At 55.5% G+C, this 25,997-nt stretch overlaps 1 protein-coding gene across 2 annotated transcripts; it reads right to left on the reverse strand.

Moving 5' to 3' along the window:
• Positions 1-4,532: 4,532 nt before the first annotated feature.
• FLYWCH1 (FLYWCH-type zinc finger 1) lies at positions 4,533-23,865 on the reverse strand. 2 transcript variants are annotated; one of them, XM_047780791.1, is made up of 10 exons: positions 23,693-23,865; positions 21,747-21,859; positions 16,922-17,328; positions 16,244-16,684; positions 14,256-14,714; positions 13,854-14,117; positions 11,513-11,776; positions 10,226-10,498; positions 8,166-8,238; positions 4,533-5,578 (listed from the first exon to the last, which is right to left on the reverse strand). In XM_047780791.1, exons 3-10 carry the CDS (start codon positions 17,226-17,228, stop codon positions 5,539-5,541), a joined length of 2,121 nt encoding a protein of 706 aa, XP_047636747.1. In that variant the 5' UTR covers positions 17,229-17,328; positions 21,747-21,859; positions 23,693-23,865; the 3' UTR covers positions 4,533-5,538. The 2 variants fall into 2 exon arrangements, with proteins under 2 accessions (XP_047636747.1, XP_047636748.1); XM_047780792.1 differs by lacking the exon at positions 23,693-23,865 and adding an exon at positions 23,035-23,225.
• Positions 23,866-25,997: the final 2,132 nt, after the last annotated feature.

The following is a 25,997-nucleotide window of genomic DNA, read 5'->3' on the forward strand; positions in this document are numbered from 1 at the left end:
TCCTCGACCCACTGAGTGGGGCCAGCAATTGAACCTGCATCCTCATGGATACTGGTGGGGTGTGCTTCCGCTGAGCCACAACGAGAACTCCAAGGGCTGCCTTTCTACTGCCTGGCCCCTGCCTACTCCTGCCTCTTTGCTGACTGGTTCCTCCAGCAACTGCACGAACAGCTGGACTTCATTTCCCTGCTGCCCTGGCCTTTGGAGTAGCCACAGGGGCCAAAGGGGCACAGGCGGGAGTCATGGCTCTCACTCCTCAGTAATCTAAGCAAGGGCAGTGATCAACAGCATTAGCACCACGGGGCAGCTTGTTAAAAGCAGTTTCTCATGCCCCACCCCCAGAGGGCTTCATCACAAACTGCTTTTTTTTTTTTTTTTTGCTTTTTTGGAGCTGCACCTGTGACATGTGGAGGTTCCCAGGCTAGGGGTCAAAATCAGAGCTACAGCTGCCAGCCTACACTACAGCCCCAGTAACGCCGGATCCAAGCCGTGTCTGCGACATACACCATAGCTCATGGCACTGCCAGATGCTTAACACGCTGAGCAAGGGCAGGGATGGAACCCGCAACCTCATGGTTCCTAGTCGGATTTGTTCCCACTGCGCCATGACGGGAATTCCCCAGCCTCAGTTTCTGTTTCCTGGATGGAGAGGATGGATGCCTAGGACCCAGAGGAGGGTAGAAGAAGCCGGATTCCCCAGGGACCCAGTAGACGGTGCCCACCCACCAGAAGCATCCACGCTGGATTCTGCACCAGCGGAGATGAACGTCTACGTGTCAAGCCACTGAGATGGGGGGAGGGGTCTGCTTGCCAACAGCGGTGGGCACACCTTACCTGGATCGTCTTCCCACCCTCATCCAGTTCTTGTCTCCGGGGCTGGTTCCTTCTGAGAGCTGGGAGGGAGCGTGTTCCATGCCTCTCATTTAGCTTCTGACACCTCGTGTCCATCAGTGGCATTCTTGGGCTTGTAGAAGCCACCAGTCACCCCATCTCTGCCTTCATCTTCACGTGGTGTCCTCCCTGTGGGTCTGTGTCCGACGTGCCCCTCTTTCTATGGACACCAGTCATGTTGGATGAGGGCCACCTACTCCAGCGTGCCCCTATCTAAACAATCATGCGAAGACCTCTGTCCAAATAGGGTCACTAGGGGTTAGGACTCCCACACATGAATTTGAAGGGGGACACAATTCAATTCATAACATCTCTTACTTATTTCTAGTCCCTTTTCTATCCTTGCTGTCACCTTCCTAGTCCACACCATCAACAAAATGTTTGTGTCCCCCAGAGTCACATGTTGAAATCCTAATTCCAATATGATGGTATTGAGAAGTGGTGAGGAGTCCCCTGGTGGCTCAGTGAGTTAAGGATCCAGTGTTGTCACTGCAGCAGCCTGGGTCACAGCGGTGGCCCAGCTTCAATACCTGGCCCAGGAATTTCCACATGCTGTGGGTGTGGCCCAAAAAGAGTGGGGGGCCTTTGGGAGGGATTTTGGTTAGGCTGGAGCCCTCATGATGGATAGTGCCTTATGAAAAGAGGCCAGGAGTTCCCGCTGAGGTGCAATGGGATTGTTGGCATCTCGGGAGCGCTAGGATGCAGGTTCCATCCCAGGCCCAGCACAGTGGGTTAAGGATCTGGCGTTGCCAGGACCTGTGGTGTAGGTCACACACCCGGCTCAGATCCCAAGGGGCTGTGGCTGTGGCTGTGGCTGTGGCCGGCAGCTGTAGCTCTGATTCAACCCCTAGCCTGGGAACTTCCATATGCCGCACCTGCGGCCCTAAAAAGCAAAAAAAAAAAAAAAAATCGCTGGCCCTGGGAACTCAATATGCTACAAGACAGCCAAAAAAATTTAAAAAGAAGAAGGGGGAAGGGGAGGAAGAGGAGAAGCAGCAGCAGAAAGTTAGCTGAGAAGAGAGCCTCACGGGAACTCAACCATGGCCACACCCTGATCTCAGACTGGCAGCCTCTAGACCAAAGAAATAAATGCCTGTTGTTCAAGCCTCCCTTCCCCCATCCATGGTATATCAGGGCAGCACAAGCCGACCAAGAGCCCTGGAGTCCCCCCAGTTCTCCCAGCTCCAGAGGAAGAAACCACATCAGCCTTGACACATATGGATAGAAACGGGCAGAGGCAGTGCCTGCTAATATGTCTAAGGTATCTTTTAAGAGTAAAGGAATGTTCTGGAATTAGTGGAGATGGATGCCCTACTATGTGAATCTACTAACAGCCATTGAATCATATACTTTGAGTGGCTGGATTGTATGGGATGTGGACTATGTCTCAACAAAGCCATTCCTGAGAAAAGAACCAACTAGGCAGTGTGGCACTGGTGGCCCTGACAGCTGATGGGACATAGGGACAGGAAGGGTGGCACTGAAGATGGCTCTGGGTTTCTGCTTGTGCGGTGAAGCCGTTCGATGGGAGGGGGGTGAGGAGGACACCCTCCTTTGCCACCTGCACAGCCAGTGACCACGGGAGACCCAGGGCCAAGGTCCTGGAGGCTGCTGGACACACAGGATTGCAGGAGGGAGCTGCGGTGTAGACCAACAGACCCTGAAAGGGATTTTGAAGAAAAGGACAGGGGTCCGGAACCCAGAACACCAACCTCTGTGCTTACAGGTTGGGCGGCCGCTGAGGAGCCCTCGAGGGAGACGGCTGGAGAAGGCAGGAGCCAGTTTTGGGTCTGCAGGGATCAAGGAGAGGCCTCGGGGCCGAGGGTGAGCTCTGATGTTAGGAGGTTCTCGGCGCCACCACACAGGAGCCAAGGAGTGGCTCTCAAAGGAGGATGTGGCGACAGGAGGCTGGCTGGGCTGGCAGTGGGAGCTGGGTCAGAAGTGGTTCAATGTTCCTTCACAACCCTGGGGACAGCGCTGGGGACTGGGACTCCCCATTTTAAAATGTCGAGTTCCCCTGTGGCTCAGGGGGTTAAGGACCTGGCATTGTTTCTGCAGTGGCATGGGTCACTGCTGTGCTGCTGGTTCAATCCCTGGCCCTGGAAATTCTGTCTGTGGCAGGCTTGGCCAAAAAAGAAGGAGGTCCTTGTAGGTAGGTTTGCTGCTCCTTGTGAACTTTTTATTTCACATTTCACGAGTGAGATGTGGCACAGTTACTCAGAGGGACACAGAGATAGACAACCAGCTCTGCATGGCACAGGCATGACGAATGGGGTTTATAAGGGGTGACTAGCAGCAGAGTGGAAACGAGGAAGGAGGCTGGCACCCCCCCCAGCTGTCACCATCCACCAGGAACCTGCTCCTGTGTGCTTTGCTCTGCGACAGGGACGAGGCAGGGGCATCTCTCTGGCTCTGGAACCATGGAGGAGGTGGTCTGTGAGGGGGAGTGTCTGCAGCTCATGGTGAGCAGCCATCTGGCCCCCCGAAGCAGTAGCAGCATCAAAAAATTCATGTCCACAGGGGAATCCTTACTCCAAGCAGCATGGACCATCCTCTTGGCCTCTAAGTTCAAAGCAGGTGCAGAGGAGAGGACGAGGGTACAGGCCCTGGCGGACCCGAGTGTCGGGGGCTGGGGGGACAAGCCTGCATCCCTCCTCTGACCCTCCTCATGCTGCACCCCGACTTCTGGGTGGCTGGTGCCCAGCCAAGGTGACTGGCATGGGACTCTGGACTGGGAGGCACCTGCTCTGCACCCCACAGAGACTGCATAACCAGTGTCCCTGCTGGTGGGCGACAGGGGCTGCTGGGACTCTGAGCTTCTCGCCTGGCACCTCAGGCCTCTGTGAGTCTGGTCCATGTGGGACTAAGCAGAGACCCAGCTGCTGGTGGCCCAGACTCAACTTTGAGTCCTTTTGAGCCTGGGTGCCTTCCCCCAGGTGTGGCTGCCTCTCGTGGCCGTGCACCCCTGTGGGTCTGGGATGGAGGAGAATCTATTCCCACAGGGCTATGTCTTTGCCCTTGGCCGGGGGCAGTTCACTGTCTCAGGCAGCATGCGCCATGGCCATGAGGGCTGCCCAGAAAGTAGCCCCTGGGTCGAATGTCCCCAGCAGGACAGGGTCTCCTGGCCGATGCGCCCACCTGCAACCAGAGAGGTGGGCCGTCACAGTGCTGGACCATCTTCCTGACTGCTGGCCAGGCTGCTGGGTGAGGGCCCCGTGGAGCTGGTGGTCGGGTCAAGAGATAGGCCCGTTACTTGCCTGGGAAGGTGGCCAGGGTCTTGGGGGTCAAGGCCGCCCTTGGCCTGACGGTGCCGGTTCCACATTATGTGCGCCGCAGCTTCCGGAAGCAAGTCAGGGAGGACTTGGGATGAGTCAGCAGAGAAGCAAGGCCTCTCTTTCAGCTACGAGAGGACTGGGGAATGGCCAGCAGAAGCTGCACTGTCCCTGGTGGACTCCCATCCGCTCTCAGTCCAGCTGACACCTGGGCCAGGTGACCAGGCACTGCCCCGGGTGTGGAGGTCTCCCCTTGCCCAACCAAACTCCATCACGTCCACCCACGTGGCTCTGAGACGCATGGAGCGTGTGGCTTTGTGGTGGCCACATGCTGCTGCAAAGGGTGTGTGGACACACAGCTCTACACGCTGAGATAGGAAATAGGGTTTATTGCGGGAAATGCAAAGGCAGAGTGACTGTGGAGGGGGCGCTGAGCTGTCACTGTCCCATTGCCAGAGGGCAGACTGTGTGGTCAGCACGGCAGGGGATAGAGCCTGCGCCCTGTGCCCCCTCTGCCATTACGGGGCGGGGGCACGGAACCCTCATTAGCAAGCAGCAGCCTCTGGGGTGCGAGGACACCAGCCCGCTGCTCCCCACCGTCCCAGCAGACAGAGGGGAATGCGCCCCCGTGGCCACCTGCATCCGCCTCTCCTCCTGCCTCAGGCGATCGTGGGTGACCCAGGCTCAGCCAGGAACCACACCAGTGCTGGGCATCGTGGACACTGGGTCTCATTTACTCTGGAAAGCAGCAAAGGAAACCCCGACAGAGGGTGTGGCCAGAACTCTGGTTTGGGCTCTTTGGGACGGCCACACCCCAGCAGCAGGTGGCCGAGGACCGGAAGGCTCGCTTGGCCCCTGCCCAGCACCGCGAAGGGCAGCTGGGCCTGAAGAGGCGGGAACTTCCCCAAACCTGCCCGCCTCTGTCTTCAGGTGGCCTCCGCCAAGACCAGCCGCTCCAAAGAGCAGAAGCAGGACCACACCCAACAGGAAAGTCCTTGGCCAAGCCGTGGGCAGGCGCTGAAAGCGGATGGGTGCTTGTGGCTAGAGTGACAGAGACGGGGAGGTGCCTCTGAGCCTCCTCAGACCTTCCCAAGGTTGCGGCCTTGGCTGTGGCGCCCCCCCCTCCCCCCGCAACGAACAGCTGGGGGCCACCAGCTCCCAGGGCTCTTCTTTGCCAGCTGCGCAGAGACACCATCAAAGTGTCCCTCTTGGGAGACCTCTGCGGAAGTGCCATGGATGCTTTGGAAGAGTGAGAGCTGTGGTCAAGCAAAATCTAACTGGGTGGGATGTGCCGGGGTCCCGCGTGGACCTGGCGCATTCTTGACGCTGGCGACACAAGAGCTTCCCCTCTGCTGCGTCGGTGAGGGCACTGGCCTCACTGGGCCTGGCTGTCCAGTCGGGTGTCTTCCACCTTCCTGATCACCAAGAAACAGACAGTCGTTAGGCAAATCCACACCGGGCCAAAGCAGATAATAAAGTTAAGGATTCCTGTGATCCTTCTCCCCAAAAATCACCATCAACCAGGAGACACACACACACACACGCACACACACGCACACACGTCACATCGGTTCCATTATCAGTAAGTCTGCTCCGTAACATATCACCTCACAACCCCTGGCTCTCTGCGCCGGCCCATCTTGGGAGGAAACGCCAAAGACACCTGAGCAGCCCCACCTCCAGCCCTGAAGTCGCCGGGAAACACAAAGCTGGAGTTCCCTGGTGGCCTAGCGGTTAAGGAGTCAGTGTTGTCACTGCTGTGGCTTGGGTTTGATCCCTGGCCCAGGAACTTCCACATGGTACCAGCGGGGTCAAAAAAAAAAAGAAAGAAAGAAACACACAAAGTTCTTCTCTGATAGGTTAGCAAAATGTTAGCAAATTCTGGAGTTCCCCTCATGGCTCAGTGGAAACAAATCTGACCAGCATCCATGAGGACGCAGGTTCGATCCCTGGCTGTGCTCAGTGGCTTAAGGATCCAGCGTTGCCGTGAGCTGTGGTGTAGGCGGGCTGATGCAGTTCTGATTTGACCCCTAGCCTGGGAACCTCCATATGTCTCAGTGACAGCCCTAAAAAGACAAAAAAAAAAATGTTAGCAAATTTTTTAATATTCCTCACTGCAAATGGGCTGGACGTGGTTGACTGGCTTCTACTGGATAAAGTAAAAGAATGAGTGGCAGGGATGACACCGACCCTAAAGGTCACTGTGGCTTTCTTGGAGCTCCCTTGTGGTGAAGTAGGTTAAGGATGTGATGTTTTCATTGTTGCTATGACCTGGATTCGATCCCTGGACCAGGTACTTCCACATGCTGAGTGTGTGGCAGGTCAAAAAAAAAAAAAAGGTCACTTTTTTTTTCTTTTTTATCTTTTTTAAGGATGCAACCACGACATATGGAAGTTCCCAGGCTAGGGATTGAATTGGTGCTGCAGCTGCCAGCCTACACCACAGTCACAGCCACAACAGCTTGTCACAACGCTGGGCCCTTGACCCACTGAGCAAGGCCAGGGATTGAACCATCATTTCATGGTTACTAATCAGGTTCTTAACCCACTGAGCCACAATGGGAACTCCGTGCAGTTAGATGCTTAACCCACTGCACCACAAGGAACTCTGCGAGGGGTCTAATCAGGGTTACAGCTGCCAGCCTATGTCAGAGCCACAGCAATGCAGGATCCGAGCTGACCTACACCACAGCTCACGGCAACGCTGGATCCTTAACCCACTGAGTGAGGCCAGGGATCGAACCCACAACCTCATGGTTCCTAGTTGGATTCGTTTCTGCTGCACCACGATGGGAACTCCCGCTTTCTTCTTTTTAAAGGTAAGTCTTCACAGCTGTAAGTTTCCCTCTAAGCCCGGCTCTGCTGCGTCCCACCAGCACTGGTAGGCTGTATCTCCGCTACGTTCATTTCCAAGTATTTTCGTCTCTTTTTTTTTTTTTTTGCCATTTCTTGGGCTGCTCCTGCGTAGCCCCTAGCCTACGCCACAGCCACAGCCATGCCAGATCCCAGCCGTGTCTCCGACCTGCACCACAGCTCACGGCAACGCCGGATCCTTAACCCGCTGAGCGAGGCCAGGGCTGGAACCCGCAACCTCGTGGTTCCTAGTCGGATTCATGAACCACTGCGCCACGACAGGAACTCCTCGAGGTGTTCTCTAATTACCCTCACGACTTCTCTGAGACGTGGGGACTATCTGGAAGCGTGCCGTCTAACATCCATGCATTTGTGAGTGTCTCAAATGTCTTCCCGTTACTGACGTCTCATCTCGTTCCGCTGTGGTCAGACAAGGCGCTGTGCGTGATTTCAGCCCTTTCAAGGTCGTGGGGTCTTCTTTTATGGCCCAGATGGGGTCCTAGGGCATGTCCCACATGTGCCTGAGTAGAGTATGAACTCTGCCGGGGGTGGGGGCCCCCTTGCTCTGCGCTCCCTTGGAACACTGTTTTGGGGAACAATAGCTCTGGTGTTTGAGGACACCCCACAGCCCCGAGGGAGGGTCTACACGGGGAGGACGGAGGCGTCCAGCCCACAGCCGTGGGAGCGAATGGCCCATCTTGGAAGCGCCTCCTCCAGTCCCGCTCCCGTGTCAGAGGGCTGGACCCCCATCTTTCCCGCAGCCTCAGGACCAACCCTGAGCCAGGAGCACATGGCCCAGCCACTCGCGAAATCTTGACCCACAGACAAAAGTGAGAGACAGTGAATATTTCCTGCTTTCAGTCACTACGTGTTTTGCTTTTGTTTTTGTTTTTTTTAGAGCCACACCCGCGACATATGGAGGCTCCCAGGGTAAGGGTGGAATGGGAGCGGCAGCTGCCGGCCTGTGCCAGCCGCAGCCATAGCCACAGCCACACCAGATCCTTAACCCACTGAGCAAGGCCCGGAATCGAACCCTCATCCTCGTGGATACTAGCCGGGTTCATTAGCCACTGAGCCACGATAGGAACTCCTCAGTCACTACGTTTTGGCGTCATGTGTGCTGTTGTATTAGGCAACGAAGATAATTACCTGTAACTCTCTTGGTTTTCAGGAGAACAAGTCTCAAAGCACAGCTGAGCTTCAGGCAGAAGTTGTATCTTTTCTGAGAACAAAAAAATTACGAACATGGGTTAATCATTCCTTTCTTGTGGAGGCTGCAAAGGCAAAGGCACCCTCCTTGTGGCGACAACTTCAAGGCCTTGGGGATGACGGAGACCAGGCACGAGGACTCTGCCTGGGGCGTCCCTGGGAATTCTGGTTTTGGGATGCCCAGAGCTACCTGCACCTGGTGAGTACACTCCTGGAGATCCAGAGCCAGCCTCCGCCTTGTCACCAAAAAGACTGGGAGGCAACTAGATCCCAAAGACGACATGCCCTTCACCCTGCCAAAGGCAAGCCACGGCGTATCCTCCCGGATTAAGCCCAACAGTGGCTTCCTCCTGAAAAAAACATTTGGGGGGGGGGCATGCCTGCTGCATGCAGAAGTTCCTGGGCCATAGCAGGAACAACGCTGAGTCCGTCACTGCTAGGCCACTAGGGGAACCCCCCCTCCCCCGCCCAACTTTTGAAAGCAGAAATTTCTGTGGCACAATGGGTTAAGGATTTGGCATCGTCACTGCAGCAGGTTTGATCCCCGGCCCGGGAAGTTCCACATGCCATAGGCAGGGCCAAAAAAAGAAAAAGAAAAAAAAAAAAAGCAATCAAGTTTCTTTGACTTGTTTTATACAAGTTGGATGCATTTCTGTGTTTTATAAGACATGGCCCTTAACATTTACAGGAACTAACGTGAGGCACGTAACACCTTCTAAAGACGGGTTTTACATTCTGTTTATCTGAAGGGAACCCCTTTTCAATTCAACAGTTAGTTATTTGCAAAACTTTATGTGTGTGCATACGCGTGCACGCACACACACGCTACCACATTCTTCTAGGGGTTTCTCTTTCTCTCTCTATACGTATCTTTTTTCTTTTTACAGCCGCACCCGCGGCATATGGAAGTTCCCGGGCTTGGGGTCGAATTGGAGCTGTAGCTGCTGGCCTATGCCACAGCCACAGCAATGCCAAATCCTTAACCCAACCCAGTGACTGAGGCCAGGGATTGAACCTGAATCCTCATGAACACTAGGTCGGGTTTTTGGTGGTTTTTTTGGTCTGTTTAGGGCCGCACCTGCACGACAGCATTTGGAGGTTCCCAGGCCACGGGATGGGGCAAACCAGAGCTGTAGCTGCTGGGCTGCACCACAGCCACAGCAACCTGGGATCTGAGCTGCGTCTGCCACCTGCATCACAGCTCATGGCAATGCTGGATGTTTAACCTACTGAGCGACGCCAGGGATCGAACCCGAGTCCTCATGGATATTAGTCGGGTTCATTAACCATTGAGCCAGGAGGGGAACTCCACTATGTCAGGTTCTTAATCCACTGAGCCCCAAAAGGAATTCCATATATTTTTTTCATGGGATATTTCAAAAGATATTACCATCCTAACTAAGGATGCTAACTAAAAGATACATCCTAGGAGTTCCCATCGTGGCGCAGTGGTTAACGAATCCAACTAGGAACCATGAGGTTGCGTGGGCTCAATCCCTGGCCTCGCTCAGTGGGTTGGGGATCTGGTGGTGTCGTGAGCTGTGGTGTAGGTCACAGATGCGGCTTGGATCTCGAGTTGCTGTGGCTCTGGCATAGGCCGGCAGCTGCAGCTCCGATTAGACCCCTAGGCCGGGAACCTCCACGTGCCGTGAGAGCGGCCCAAGAAACGGCAAAAAGACAAAAAAAAAAAAAGATGCATCCTAACAAAATACTACCTAAGAGTTAAGACCTCTTAGTATAAAAGAGAGGAGAGAAGGTGGCAGTTAGAATGAGAGATATTTTTAAGGGTGGGACAGATTTAGGTGTGTTTTGGGTTCAGGAGAAGAAGGTAGTAGAGAGAAGGGACAGAAGACTCAGAGAGAGAGAAGGAGCTAGGAGAGAGAAAAAGGCAGAAGAGCCAGGGAACAAAGCTCCCCTATGGTGTCTGAACCTTGGGCCAGTAGACACCAGGACACCCACAGCTCTCATGTCCCCCCCTCCACCCCTGCCCCTGTCTGTACCTGAGTCCTCCTGCTGGGGTGGGCTGGGGAGCCGCTCCCGCTGCCTCAGGGCCTCCAGGCCCGCCAGGTCGGGCGAATGGCAGTGGCCACGCATCACGGTCATCTGCTGGCCCTGGGTGATGGCCCGGCTGCGGCAGCCCATGCGCGCCTGGTCCCGGCACATCCAGTAGATCTTATCCCCGGCCGCCTTCTCCTTCCTATAAAGGAAGGACTCGTACACCAGGAACCTGCCCCCGAGGGAAGTGCGCAGGAACTCCAGGGGCTGCAGGGGTTCTGGAAAGAACAGGACACGTGAGTCGGGGGCCTGGGCCAGGCCTGAGCAGGGGACAGAGTGGGTGCAAGGGATGGGAACTGTTCCCTTTGCCCCACCAGCCAGCCCCAGCCAGGAAACTGCAGACTGACCCCCCTACCCCACCCCATGTCCCACTCTGGTCACTGCCCTCCACCCCAGCCTGAGCCACAGGACCCTGGGGAATGAAGCTCAGCCACCAAGGCCCTGACACCCTGGAGTGCAGGCTGGCTGTCTTTCTGAGGGCTCTGCAGCCCCTGTTCCCTGCTCCTCAGCCAGATGGCAACCAATCTTTTTTTTTTTTTTCTTTTTAGGGCCGCACCTGTGGCATCTGGAGGTTCCCAGGCTGGAGGTCAACTCAGAACTACAGCTGCCAGCCTACATCAGATCTGAGCCGCGTCTGCGACCTATACCACAGCTCACGGCAATGCTGGATACTTAACCCACTGAGCGAGGCCAGGGATTGAACCCTCATCCTCATGGATCCTAGTCAGTTTTGTCAACCACTGAAAGAACTCCAAATTCTCCCTTTTGAAACGTTTAAGAATCTGAACTGACGCATCATGAAATGTCAGGGTTGAAGTTGGGGCAGCATGGAGAGAGAGGGGCAGGGTGGGGAGAGAGAGGTGACAGAGGACTCCCCAGGTGCAGGTGCAATGCCCCATGAACAGGTGCCAGGCACTACCGGCGCTGCCAAATGTGCCACTGCAGCCCCCAGCCCCCTCTGCTCTAGGCGTCTGGTTGGGTCTCTCCCACCAACAGCCCTTCCCAGACTAGAACCAGCACCGTGAGCGGGGAGGCCAGAGGTGGCTTCTGCCCTCAGGGGGCTCACAGCCCAGGGGGAACAGACCCATATTCATGGCTGGGCCCCACTGGACATGGGCTGCAGACAGGCTGTCCCAGCAGGCAGCCTCCAGTCTGTTCTGGAGCCGTCCCCAAGGGCTGCTGGATCAGCAGGGAGAACCGCCCGGTGCCTGTCCTCCCCAAACTCCACGCACCTGAGCCGTCCCTCTGAGCCGGGCAGGGGAGCTGCTCCCGCTGCCTCAGGGCCTCCAGACCCGCCAGGTCGGGCGGGTGGCAGTGTCTGCGCATCACCATGACCCGCTGGCCCTGGGTGATGGCCCGGCTGCGGCAGCCCATGCGCGCCTGGTCCCGGCACGTCCAGTACACCTTGTCCCCAGCTGCCTTCTCCCGCCGGTAGAGGAAGGACTCGTACACCAGGAAGCTGCCCCCCAGGGGCGTCTTCAGGAACTCGGGGCCTCCTGGGGACAAATGGGGGAGGGGAGCCAGCGAGGAGGGACGGGGCGGGGAGGGGCACGGGGGGGGGCTGTTCTCAGAGCCAAGAGCAGCCAAGACCCCACCCACGCTACACCCACCTCCTCGCAGCCGGGACACAGCGCCCCCACCAAACCCCGCCTAGGCTGAGCTCCCGGGGGCCCCTTTCCAGAGCGCCGTGTCCCTGCTAAGTCGGAGGAGGGAACCGACCGGCCACCTGGAGGGAGAGCGGGGGCTGCGTGCCACCCCTGTGCGCAGGCGCTGGGGCTGGGGGCGGGTCTCTGCCCCCCCCCCCGGAGAGCGGGGCTGGGCGGGGCTTTGACCCGAGGGCGGCCAGGGGGCGGGGCCTGGGCTGCGGCCCTGAAGTGTTGAGAGCGGGGACCCGGGAGGTAGCGGTGCCTTTCCGCCCGGACGCAGGGACCACGCAGGGTGGATGGAGGCAGACTGGGGTGGGGGTGGGGGTCTGGCAGCGCGGGAGCCGTGGGGGGTGAGAACGTCGGGGAGAAGGAGCATGTCGCGTGGCGGTACGTGTCAGTGGGGCATGTTTCTGCTCCCCCCGCACCCGACGAAAGAGTCCACGGAGGCACAGGGCACGGAGCTGGGGATTCAGAGAGGAGAGGGCAGAGATTCTGACCGAGGCTAGAGGCTGGGAAGACGGGGGGGCATGGTCACAGGCCGGGTACAACAAGAGCTCGCCCAGCCTGGAAGGGGAGCTCCTGGGAGCGAGCAGCGTCCAGCGGGCAAGGCCAGGGAGGCCCGAGGTCCCTCCAGAGGGTCCAGGGAAGGCCCCAAACAGAGCCAGGACACAAGTGGCCGCCTGGCGGAGGAAGAGTTTGGGGGTGTGTGTGGGGGGGACGTCAGCATCTGGAACATGACTCTTCCCTCTCTGTTTCCACACCCAAGTCTCTGGAGGCCGGCAGCCAAGCTAAGGAGCTCCCCCTGCGACGGGAGGTTCGTGGGGCAAGCTGGGTCAGCATCACATACAGAGCGTGTCCTTCTCCCCTTACAGCTGGCAGGCGGCCAAGGACCACCAGACAAGCGATCAAAGATGCTCCCCCTCTTACATGGTCAAAAAGCCAAGATTCTTACATCTGCGATCTCGGGGGAGACCACGCGCAGCAATTCAAAACGCACACCGCAACCCTCCCCCCTTCTCCTGCTCTGTCATACAACTGTGTCACCCGCAGAAAACCAAGTGGCATGTGCCTGGCTGGAAAATTGCCCCTGTTTACCAAAAACACCAAAGATCGAAGCTTCACCCTGAAAGGTGGAGACCAAAGAAGCCCACAGAGAAGGCAGGGCCTCTGCCAGAGGCCAGGTGTGGGGGCCATGCTCCTGGGAGGATGGAAGGCAGAGGACTGTAAACATCAGAGCAGAAGTTAAAATTAAGGTGAAGGGCGGGCAGGCAAAACGGAGGACACGTCAGACAGGCCTCCTGGGACGAGGGACCTCTGACCCACGGGAGAAAACAAAAAAACGGGGCCTGGAAAATCATCAAAGAACAAGAGAAAATTTCCAGGAGCGAAGAACACGAGTTTCCGGCCTGAAAAGGCCCCAAGCGTTCCCAGCAGAGCCACGTACCCCAGGTGTGTCCCCCAGGGGCACAACCCTGCACCTTCGAGCAAAGACACCCCTGCACGCGCGGGGTCAGTCCCCGGAAAGCGGTCCCTCAAGCAGAGACCAGACAACCACGTGAGAGAACGGGTAACCTGGAGCCACAAACAGCCATACCTCCACCCAGGCTTTGGAGCCACCGTCTCCATGGCATGACCTCCGGAGGGTGGACTTTCAAAGCCAAGGGTGCAAACCAGATGAGAGAAAGAGGCCCAGAGGTGGGGGTCCAGCCCAGTGGACCCCCAGGGGGTGGGGGCAGGGCCAGGAGGCTGCTTGTGGGTGAGGAAGGGAAGCCGGGAGCTCACAGAAAACCAGGTCAGCAAATAAAGCAGCTACCCCAGCCAGGAGGGGGTTGGGGGGGAGAAGAGGGGGCTCTAACCCCTTCCAAAGGGTTCCCAGTAAGGACGGGGAGGATGCCCCCCCCCCAGGCCGCTCCCCCATCCCACCTACCTGAGCTCTCCCGCTGAGCCGAGCCGGGGCATTTCTCCCGCTGTCTCAGGGCCTCCAGGCCTCCCAGGTCAGGCGGGTGGCAGTGGCCACGCATCACAGTCACCCGGCGGCCCTGGGTGATGGCCCGGCTGCGGCAGCCCATGCGCGCCTGGTCCCGGCACGTCCAGTACACCTTGTCCCCAGCTGCCTTCTCCCGCCGGTAGAGGAAGGACTCGTACACCAGGAAGCTGCCCCCCAGGGGCGTCCTCAGGAACTCGGGGCCTCCTGGGGAGAAACGCAGGCCTGAGTGGGAGCAGGGCCTGGGGCCGGCCCAGGCCTGGCGTCGCCCCTCCCGCCTCCTGGGACCTTGGGGAGCAAGTCCGGAGGGCGCCCGCACTGGGCCAGAGGCTGTGGCGCGCTCACCCGGATCCTCATCCTGGTCCTCGGCGGGGGATCCTTGCAGGGCTTGGGGCTGGTCCGGGAGGCCCTCGTCTTTGACCTTCAAGCGCTTTCTGGGCCGGGGCCTAGTGAGGGTCAGGGTGCCGGCCCCCCTGCGGTAGAACAGGCTGTCCACGCCCTGCAGCAGCTTGTCCCCTGTGCCCCCGGGGCCGCCCGGCCTGGCCTGCAGCGACTCTATGGCCTTCTCCTGCTGCCGCCGGGCCTCCAGGCCCTCCACGTCGGGCGGGTGGCAGTGGCCGCGCATCACGGTCACCCGCTGGCCCTGGGTGATGGCCCGGCTGCGGCAGCCGTGCAGCGCATGGTCCCGGCACGTCCAGTACACCTTGTCCCCCACGGCCTTCTCGCGCTTGTAGAGGAAGGACTGGTGCACCAGGAAGCTGCCGCCGTAGCAGGTCCGCAGGAATTCCAGCGGCGGGGGCCCTCCTGGAGGAGGAAGCGGGGAGGGGGCTGGGGAGGTGCAGCCGCGGCTCCCTCCCGAGCCAGGCGTGTGCAGGGCTGGTGCATCCCCGCCGCCTGCCCACCCCGTGACCCAGGGAGAAGGTGCGGTCCCTCTCCTGGCGGCTGGCGAGGAGGCCACAGCTCTTTCACTGGTGAAGCACCACGTCCAAGGTCACCCACCGGGAAGGGCTCACAGCCTGTGTGCTCAGTCACTCCTGGCCATAATTTTTCATAGGGTTGGTTTGAAAATGTTATCTAATTTTTGAATAACACATGCACGCACCAGAAAATGAAGTGGAGCCAAAAGACACACAGTGAAAGGCAAGTCTCTCGCTTCCTGCCGCCGCCCCAGCTCCCTTACACCCAAAGCCCTTGAATCCTCTCCAGGTCAGGAAGCAGCTAGCCTTTGGGATCAAGCCCATCTCCCAGTTAGGGGCAATCAAAACCTCTGCAAAAGCAAAAAGGCAAGCACAAAGATACAAATAAAACAGAATAAAAACCACTGCAGTGGTTCCCCTTGTGGCTCAGCAGGTTAAGAATCCGACTAGGATCCATGAGGATGCGAATTCGATCCCTGGCCTTGCTCAGAGGGTTAAGGATCCAGCGTTGCCATGAACTGCTGCATAGGTCACAGACATGGCTCTGGCTTGGATCTGGTGTGGCTGTGGCATAGGTCAGCTGCTGTGGCTCTGATTCGACCCCTAGCTTGGGTACTCCCATGTGCTGCAGGTGTGGCCCTAAAAACCAAAAAAAAAAAAAAACCCACCCCAAAAAACAAAACAAAACAAAACCCCGCTGCAAACACTCTGTCTACCATTTATTCGGTGACAACACACGCTGGACCACAGCTGCAGTTCCCTCAGGTCTGTGTCAGGTCTCCCCGACGGCAACCTCCCAGAACGGCAGAACCTCAGTGAATGTTCTGAGGCTGCGCAGTTACGCCAGGTGGGGCTGGAGCTTGAACCTGGGGCACAAAGCTCGTCTCCCTCTAGGCAGACCTTCCCAAAGTTCCAGGGTTACCAGAATCACATGGGCCCGTAAAACTCAGGTTTCTGCCTCAGAAAGTTCCAGAAGGACCTGGGCTGCCCGGCTCAGGAGCCCTCGTTCTAACCCACGGGCTTAATGGTTACGGGGACACATTTATAGTTTTTAAAGTAGCTTTGACTTTGAGCACATTAAAAAGCCACGTGGGGGGAGTTCCTGGCATGGCTCAGTGGAAGCGAATCCGACTAGGAACCATGAGGAGGGGGGTTCGATCCCCAGCCTTGCTCAGTGGGTTAAGGATCCAGCGTTTCTGTGAGATGTGGTGTAGGTTGTAGATGCGGCTCGGATCCCGCGTTGCTGTGGCTGTGGTGTAGACCAGCAGCTGCAGCTCTGATTCGACCCCTAGCCTGGGAACCTCTATATGCTGCAGGTGCAGCCCTAAAAAAAGACTGAAAAAAAAAAAAAAGCCACGTGAGGCCACATTTTTCTTTGGGCAGAGGAAAGGGCTGTGGGGCCCACCTGCCACTCACCAGCGCCCAGCGTCGGGCGTTTCTTGGGAGGCAGGCGCAGCAGGGACAGGGCCCGGAGCCCCTCATCCTCCTCGGGGGCCGGCTTGCTGAGTGGAGGCCCCGGGGTGGGCTCCGGCTCCTTGGCGTCCAGCCCCGGGCCCACCCCCTCCCTTGGCTCCTCCACCTGGGGGTCTTCCTGCAGGGCCGGGCTGGGCAGCTTCTTCTGTCTCTGGCGCCGGGCCTCCAGGCCCTCCTTGTCGGGCGGGTGGCAGTGGTCCCGCATGACGGTGGCCCTTGGGCCGCGGGTGATGGCCCGGCCCCGGCAGCCCAGCTCCGAGTGCTCGCGGCATTTCCAGTACACCTTGTCCCCCACGGCTTTCTCCTGCTTGTACAGAAAGGACTCCAGCACCAGCAGGCGGCCCCCGAAAGGGGTCCTCAGGAACTCCAGGGGCTTGGGCGTTGCTGCAGGCAAGGGAAAGGCGGGGTCAGCAGGGCGGAAGGCCAAGGCCAAGGCCGAGGTGGGAACAGAGGGATGACGTCCCGCATCCTCATGCCAACCTGGGCCAGGGTCAAGGAGGGTCCCCCAGAGCAGGGAAGGGGGGCAAGGTCACCCTGCAGGGAAGGGGGTGCCCAGGGCCCAAGTCTGAGCACACAGGGCCACAGCGGGGGCCAGGCGGGGGCAGCAGGCCCGGAACTGACCTGGGTCTGGCTTGCTGTGGTTCTGCTCAGGGGCCTGGGGGCTTGGCTGGACCGCCTCGCCTTGTTCCTCTGCCGGCAGGATCTGGGGGTTCCCGGCCAGGGCGTCGGGGTCAGACATTTCCAGCGACATGACGCAGTCCTCTCCATCCCCACTGTCAGAGGCCACCAGCAGGATGAGTTTGGAGAACTTGGGCTTCGTGGGCGCTGCAGGGACCACATCTGTGCCCGGCTCAGGGGACTCAGGGCAGGGCTCCTGGCCGGCCTTCACGCTCTCGCCCTCCTGCTCGCTGGGCTCGGGCAGGGGCATTCCGGGATGGAGGGCCTGTCGCCCAGGCCAGGCTCAGGCCCCGGCAGAAGGATTTCTGTGCCCCCTCCGCGGCAGGAAGCTGGCCGTCCAGGGCTCCGTCCTAGGGGAGGAGACAGAGGCCCATCAGGGAAGGTGCCCTCGGGCCTGGCCTCAGGAAGAGGAGTCTGGGGTGGGGGGTCGGGGCACAAGGGGCTGCTCCCCCCCCAACACACACACACCAGGGAGGGACCTGAATGGAGCCACAGAGCCCTGGCCAGGGCTTCTGCTCTCCTGGCATCCTGGGTTCTAGTAGATAAAGACAGCGTACAACTTTTTCCCTAATTTGGAAACTTAGTGTCTCTAACCCATTCCCTCGCTGCATCCCCGCCTTGGGCGGCCCTTTCTCCAACATTTATATCCTGCTTTCTCTCGTCTCTAAATCTTGCTTCCTCCTCTGGTTCTTTGCATTTAGAGTTTTCAGGACAGGAGCCTCTTAGGTCTTCCTAAAACAAAGCCTCCCGGAAACCCCTCCTTCCCGCAACAGTTAGACATTTCGAGAAGAAGAGTCCACACCCCTTCCTTCTCCGCCAGGCCTTCTGGCAGCAGCCTCACAACTGTGCAGACATCACTCCCCTCCTTGGCCGCTATGTAGGATCAGCCCGGGCTGGGTGCATCTAGAATCTGTTTCCCTCCAAAACACCTGCTCTGGCCTGTGTGTGGTCTACCAGTGCAATGGAAATTATCCATTCAGCTATTAAAAGGAATGACATTCTTTTACTTTTTCTTTTTTTGGATGTGCCCGTGGTATCTGTAGAAGTTCCAAGGCCAGAGATCCAACCTGTACCACAACAGTGACAGTGCTGGGTCCTTAACCTGCTGAGCCACCAGGGAACTCCCAAGAATGAAGTTCTGATATGTTTTACCATGTGGACGGAATCTTGAAGACAGCAGGCTCAGTAGTTGTGAGGGGCTGGAGGGGAGGGAGGAGGGGATTATGCTAATGGGTGGACTATGCTTTGGGGGTCATGACAATGTTACAAAATTAGCTGTGGTCATAGTTGCACAACTCTGTGAATAAAACACAAAACAAACAAAAAAACAAACAATGGAGTTCGCATGGTGACTCAGCGGCTAACGAATCTGACTGGCGTCCAGGAGGATGCAGGTTCGATCCCTGGCTTCATTCAGTGGGGTAAGGATCCAGCGTTGCCGTGAACTGTGGTGTGGGTTGCAGACGGGGCTTGGATCCCGTGTTGCTGTGGCTGTGGTGTAGACCAGTGGCTGCAGCTCCGATCAGACCCCTAGCCTGGGGAAGGAACCTCCATATGCCACGGGTGTGACCCTAAAAAGACACACAAAAACACCTCTGTGATTACACTAAAAACACAGAGATTTTAGGTGGGGGAATTGCATGGTATGTGGAATCATATCTCATTGAAGTTCAAAAAAAAAAAAAAAAATCCTATAGGTGTGACTCACGTCCCCAGGGTCAGTTGGATAAAAAGCAGGGTCTTTTCTTCTCCTTAGGGCCCCACCTGCAGCACATACAAGTTCTCAGGTTAGGGGCTGAATCGGAGCTACAGCCGCCGGTCTCCACCACGGCCACAGCAACGCCAGATCCGAACCACATCCATGACCCACGCCACAGCTTGTGGCAGCGCCGGGTCATTCAACCCACTGAGCCAGGCCAGGGATTGAATCCTCATCCTCACGGATACTAGCTGGGTTCCTAACCCACTGAGCCACAACAGGAACTCCCTAAAAAACCGTTTTCTACACCGTCAACAACAGGCGTCTCACTCCTGGGCTTGGCTTCCTCGCCAAAGGAGAGGGGAGGCGTGGACTGAGATTTTGTCAGTTGCAAATATCATATCGTTCGAACCGTACAGAAAATAGATTTGAACTGCTGAGGACGGAACACTCGTACATCAGTCACCATCCTGCCCTCAAATGCATAGCTATTCCCACTCTTGTATCAGTGCCTTTAACAAGGACCTAAGTTGCTGTGGCCCACCCATGAGTTCAACTTGTTTGCTCTTTAATTCGTCCTTAAGCTGGGGGGGTGCCCTCACCTGCAGACAGGATGGAGCTTCTGGGAAGGACCAAGGCTTTGTGGGATGCAGGCCCCATCAGGACCCCAAGCCTACAGCTCGGTCAGCAGCAATACTCAACAAGGCCACAGGATGGCGATGTTGCTCCTTGAAATGCACACAACCGCGTCCTTGCTGAACCCGAGGTTTCCAAAAGGAGAATTTGGGAGTTTTTCCCAAGTGTTTGTATTTACAACATATATTCGGTAGAAAACAAAATCCAGTTAACAAATCCAGCACATCACGTCGTCTAAGCTAAGGGTTTTTTTTTTTTTTTTTTTAAAGATCAAAACAGCGCTTGGACACATACTGCGGCTAGATCTCAGCTCACTTCACCTATCTCATCTCAACTCTGGTCACATTTGTTATGTATCGACTGTTTTAATGTACTTGTAACTTAAAAAAACCTTAAACAACTCGGAGGAGACATCCCAAAGTGTTAAAAATAGTAAGAAAAGATTTATTTTTTTTCCCTGAAATTTCTTGTGTTTTCTTAAAATTGTTTACAACGTGCAGGAACTCTTTACCATGGGAAAATATGAAACACCTTTTTTCCCTCTTTATGGCCGCACCTGTAGCCTAGGTTCCCAAGCTAGAGGTTGTTTTTTTGCTTTTGAGGGCCACACCTGTGAGCTACACTGCAGCCGGAGCCAACACCGCGTCCCTAACCCACTGAGCGAAGCCTCATGGATACTAGCTGGGTTCTTATCCCGCTGAGACAATGGCAACTCCCAAGTATTTGTTTTTAATGCTTATTTTTTTGGCCAGTGGAGGTTCTTGGGCTGGTAATCGAACATACCCCACAGCAGTAACCTGAGCCACAGCCGTGAGAATGCTGGGTCCTTAACCTGCTGAGCCACCAGGGAACTCCTTTAAAAATCATATCCTATTGCAAATTTTAAAGTGGTACAGGTGAAATCCGAGGGAGGGAGCTTGTTGGGCATGGCTTTAGTACCTTGGGGTAACAAATCCCAGACTTTTAAAAGTCCCATCTGAGATCCCTCACAGAGACTTCCAGCAAAGCAAACTCAGGAAGAGCTGTGAGGTGAATTGACATGTTTGCCACACCTGTTCAAATAATCAGGCCAAATCTCATGGGGCAAGCCTTATTTCATGATGACAATAAATTTCATTGCAGTTATGAGACCATGGGGAAAATTTGTCTTATTGAAAAACTGTGCTTTGTCTTGAACAGAGCCTTTCCCGTTATATGATTCAAGCGTGTTTTTGTCTTTGAGCTATTTTTACAACTCTGTGCAGATGACAGGACAAGGCAAAAAGAATTCAAGTCTGTAGACACTGTTTCTCTTTCTCGCCACATCAATCAGCATAGACAGGAATGTCAATATTCCAGACCGACAGGCATCTAGAATCTTCTTTGGATTCTCTTGCAAACTAGTTGTAAGACCTTACTGGTGCCTTGATTGACGATTAAGGAAAAGCTTTCACATGCGTTCAATTTCCATCTATATGAAAGAGTTTTATTTCCTTTGTTTTGGTCTAAGCCTCAGATTTTCACATCTCTCTGGTCATTGGTTTTATCATCCTGGGATTCCAGTCAGTGATTTGTAAAGTTACGTAGGAAATAACCCGTCTGCATTGCATGTAATAAAAACGAACCTCCTGGGGAGTTCCCCTGTGGCTCATCTGGTTAAGGACCTGGTATGGTTGCTGCCTTGGCTCAGGTCGCTGATGCAGTGCAGGTTCGATCCCTGGCTCAGAAACTTCCACCTGCCACAGCCAAGGCAAAGAAAAAAAAAAAAGCACTATTTTATGGAACTCCTATTTGCTATGCATTTGTATATGTATTCTAGGGGTGTGTGAATGTATTTTTATTTTATTTTATTTTAGTCTTTTTTAGGGTGGCACCTGCGGCATATGGAGGTTCCCAGGCTAGGGGTCCAATCGGAGCTGCAGCTGCCATTCTACACCAGAGTCACAGCAACACAGGATCCGAGCCGAGTCTGCGACCCACACCACAGCTCAATGGCAACACCGGTCCGCAACCCACTGAGCGAGGCCAGGGATCGAACTGGCAACCTCATGGCTCCTAGCGGGATTCGTTTCCACTGCGCCACGGCATGAACTCCTATTTTTAATTTTTGGAAGATCATTGTTTTGGGGTGGGTACTTGGACCCTTGTGTATTTGTTTTATTATATTCAGCTTTTGCTCAGTGAAGTTTTATTGAGTGTCTAGAGTCTTTTCACAGCAGGGAGGTGCCCCTGGAAAGTTCCTCACTGTCTTGGGCTCTCCCCCCACCCCCCAAATCAAAGGTACAGAGCAACGTAAGTGCAATACTCAGACTGCCCGCTCTGATAAACCCAACACCCAAGAGACACACACTACTGCGGACTGTTAGATGCCTCTCGGATACCAGTGAGTCCAAGCCCTGAGGTTCGGAAGGGCAGAGCCTCGCTCAGCAGCAGATGGCAGATGAACAGAATTACCTTCACACAAGGGTGAGAACCACCATCACCGTCCTCCAGCACCCATCCTTAGGGCTGGCTTGCAGGGTGGAGGCCGGGGGGCCAATCCCGTCACTTCTCCAGGCTGATTTCACCTGTGAAACGGGGAACGTGGCAAGTGAGAGATGTATGCGAAATCCTTCTCTCCGCTGTGAATCGTCTCATAAAAACAAGGAGCATTTGTCCAAGGCCGGGAGGGAAAGGGAAGGAGCAAAAGTCCTGATGGTTCCAAATGCAGCCCCCCCCCTCCCCCCAAGGAGCTCTGAAGGTCAGCAGTGGGCGCTGACTGGCTCAGGAACCTGGGTGCAGCCTCCCAGCCACAGACAGGTGTTATTCCCGGGAGAGGCTGAAGGTGGCAGTGATCCCCCCACAGACGAAGAATTCCATTCCAACGCGGGACGCTGCACCGCTGGCATTCTGCACCAGCTAATTCTTTGGGATGGGGGGTTGTCCTGTGAGTGAAGCTTTAGCAGCAACCCTGGCCCCTGCCTGCTGACAGAGGCCAGGAGCGCCCATCAACTGCTGACAACCCAACTGCTGGACGTCCCTGAGAACCACTGCGCCAAAGCATCTTAGAGCAGAGGGCAGGAGGCGTTTCCAGCTAATGGTACTCCCAGCCCCCAACCCCCCAACTCCCCCAGATCACAATCTTAGCTGTTTCTACCCCTCCTGCATCGGGCCTAACGCGTGCCCTGATCACTCCAGACCTGATCACACCACCTCCCTAACGGTCTTCCTGCCCAGCATCGGCTGGCCCCCATGCTCCCTATGCAGTTCTGACTTCCCAAACCTCAACTCTAATAGCTTCCCTCTCCGGTGAAAGTTGTCTCCAGGAGTTCCCTGGTGGCCTAGTGGTTAAGGATCTGGCATTGTCACTGCTGAGACTTACTTACTGCTGCGGTATGGGTTTGATCCCTGGCCCAGAAACATCCACCCGCTGCGGGTGCGGCCAAAAAAAAAAAAAAGCCTGTCTCAGTCTCTGTTATAAATGCTCCACAGTCTAGCCTCCACATACTCTCTCTGCCCCGTCTGACCAGGAGCTTTTGGGAGAGGAACAAAATAATAAACCAGACCGAATCAAACCAAGTCCTGGAAATGATTTTGGCCCTGAAAGCATTAATGTCAAAATAATAAAAATATGCCCTTTCTTTGGAATTGGTGACGTTTACGCGTGATTATGTCACTGGAGCTCAGCATCCTCTGGAGGCAAGGCGTGGGGGGGTGCAAGACTGCCACTTAAAGCAAGCGCTTTACACTGGGTCAGACTCACTTGTTCCTGAAATCGGTTCAATGCGGTGATAATAGTCTTTTGGAATGGAAAGAACAGACCAGAATAGAATAGAAAGGAATAGAAGATAGAATCAGAAGCCAGGCAGAGTAGATCTGGCTGCATCACGTGAGGTCCGGGTAACTGTCTCCCTTTAAACTTCTCTTTCAGTAATCCGCATCTACAGGCATGTAAAACATATTTCTTAGAGTAGGTTGGGTCAAAAAAGTTTGAAAGCACCAACAGGCAATCTACATATTCGGCGTGGAAGGTGTAACGACAGCAAAAAGTGCAAGGTCACGGGGACCTCCAGAGCCGCAAAGATGGGATGGGGCTGGGATGGATGCCAGGCCGGGGGGCAGTACTGGTTGGGACAGACATGTTCCAGGAAAGGCAGGCGAATGTGGGGCTCCCTGATTTGGGATGTCTGGGCTCACTCCCGGGGTCGGGTGGGTTGTGGGGTCGGAAGATCGAGGAGAAAGGAGGCAGCGAATCGCAGATGAAGGACAAGGAGCGGCCTGAGCGCCGCGACGCAGAGTACGGGGACACCCGCCCCTCCCGAGCATCAGTGGTCCTGGGGGCCCCCCGGGAAAGCCTGGCCCGGGCCCGACCAGACGGAGGGACCCGAGACCCTCCCCGACCCGCTGGGGCCCGTCCTCACCGGGCACTGGCCGGGCGGCGACGGCAGCGGGGCCCTCCCTCTCCGGAGACGGAGCCGTGGCGGGTCCTTTGGCCTCAGGCCGCTGCAGCCACCGGAGTCGATCTCACGGCCCAGACCCCTCCGGCCACCGCAACCCGGGTGCCCACGCCCCGCCCCCACCTGCCCCCTCGGGAGCGAGCCCCGTGCCGCGCGCGCCACCCGGCTGGCCGTAGGGAGCGCGCGCCGCTCGGCGGGGGCGCCTGCCTCTCGGAGCGCAAAAGCGGGTTCCTAGTGAGCATGCGCAGCAAAGCCGCGGTGGACCCCTTCCTCGGGTAACGTCCGCTTCTCCGGGTCTTCCCTGCGCGGCGCCTGCTGGAGTCCCGGCCAATCGATCGCGGGAGGCGGGGCCGGGGCTGGCGAAAGAGGCGGGGCAAGCCCAGGATTGGGTGGCAGAGGCGGCTGGGAACCAAGCGTTGCTCGGACCTTTGGCTTGGCCGGGGGTCGTGGGCGGTGCTTGGAGAAGAGAGCTGGGGGGCTTAATTGAGCCCCCAGACCTGTCCCAGGATTTGACTCAGCTCAGTGAGCGAAAGCCCTTATTTAAATGCATTCAATGCCCGTTACTTTCCTTAGCCAGCCGAAGGAAATTTCTTACGCACCTCCTCGAAATCCTCCAATGACCCACCCCGAAGCTGGGCCAATTGGAGATTCAAAATAAAGAATAGTAACAGCAGATTGTAACTTAGAATAAAATAAGAATCCGGGATCGATAGTGATGCAAAGAAGTAAATGGGAAGAAGAGAAAGCTCTTTCTTAGGGCAGAATGTCAACTAAAAAATGCAGACGGAATGATGCAGAAACTCACCATTTGGCGACCATCGTTAATAGGCAAACATCAACAATGGACGCTAAAACCGAAGGGTGAAAGTTTGATAAGGAACTAGTATTTACATAGTTCAAGAGTACAGATCGCCCGACAAGATATTTATTCATTACAAAGAGGGAAATATGAATTTTACAGTATAGAAACTCTTCTCAAAGTGTAGTCTGGGATTCCTGGAAGTCCCCATGGAATATTCCAAAGGTTAGATGATGTGTATCAAGGTGAATGCTGAAGCACATATGAGAACCTGTAATCTTCTCTTAAGCCTATATTAAGGATATTTGCAAAAATGTAAAACAATGCTAGTCTCATTAAATGTCTTTGTTTTGGAAAATATAGCAATTTTCATAAAAATATGTTAACACAAAATGTTTATGATTGTATCTTTTGGTAACCAATTTATTGGGTATAATTCACATACCATACAATTCACTCACTTAAATTGTACAACTGAATGGTTTTTAGTATATTCACAGCGATGCCAACATCACCACAATCAGTGTTAGAACAATTCCATCACTCCAAAAAGAAACCTTTACTCATCACCCCCAAGTCCCCCATCGTCCCACCCTAAGCAACTGTTAATCTACTTTCTGTCTCTATAGATTTGCAGGTTCGAGGGAGCTCCTGGACATTTCGTTTAAACGGAATCATACACCATGTGGTCTTTTGCATCTGCTTTCTTTCACTTAGCATAGTGTTTTCAAAGCCTATCCATGTAGTAGCATGCCAGCAGTACTGCACGTTTTTTGTTTTTTATCTTTTTGCCTTTTCTATGGCCGATCCTGCAGCATATGGAGATTCCCAGGCTAGGGGTCGAATCGGAGCTGTAGCTGCTGGCCTACGCCAGAGCCACAGCAAAGCCAGATCCAAGCCACATCTGTGACCTGCACCAAGCTCACGGCAATGCCAGATCCTTAACCCACTGAGCAAGGCCAGGGATCAAACTGGCAACTTCAGGGTTCCTAGTCGGATTCATTAACCGCTGAGCCACGACGGGAACTCCAGTACTGTATGTTGTGGCATGCCAGCAGTACTGAGCCAATAATACTGCATTGTGTGGCTATCCTCCAATTTGATTACTCATTCTATTGGCTGACATGTGGCTTGTTTCCACTTTTTGGTTACTGTGAATAATGCTGCTATGTACGTTCATGTGCAGATGTGTATGGACAGATGTTTTCAGGTCTTTTGGGTATACACCTAGGAGTGCATTTGCTGGCTCAGTGTTTAACCATTTGAGGAATTGCTAGATTGTTTTCCCCAGAGCTGCTCATTTTCCATTCCCACCAGCAGTGTGTAAGGGTTCCAATTTCTCCACATCTTTGCCAACACTTGTTACTCTCTGTCTTTCTGATGATAGCCATGCCAGTGGATAGGAAGTGTCACTTCATTGTTTTGATTTGCGTTTCCCTAAAGGCTAAAGATGTTGAGCTTCCTCTCAAG

This window comes from Phacochoerus africanus, chromosome 5, assembly GCF_016906955.1.
Source record: "Phacochoerus africanus isolate WHEZ1 chromosome 5, ROS_Pafr_v1, whole genome shotgun sequence".
Lineage (NCBI taxonomy): Eukaryota > Metazoa > Chordata > Mammalia > Artiodactyla > Suidae > Phacochoerus > Phacochoerus africanus.

Excerpts from the sequence above, each read along its gene's own strand:
- FLYWCH1 (XM_047780791.1), bottom strand. The coding sequence starts at position 17,228 with ATGCCCCTGCCCGAGCCCAGCGAGCAGGAGGGCGAGAGCGTGAAGGCC. Across the intron at positions 10,499-11,512 it reads GGCTCAGAGGGACGGCTCAG|AACCCCTGCAGCCCCTGGAG; the intron begins GTGCGTGGAGTT and ends TGTTCTTTCCAG. Across the intron at positions 8,239-10,225 it reads ACCCCAGCAGGAGGACTCAG|AAAAGATACAACTTCTGCCT; the intron begins GTACAGACAGGG and ends TTTTGTTCTCAG.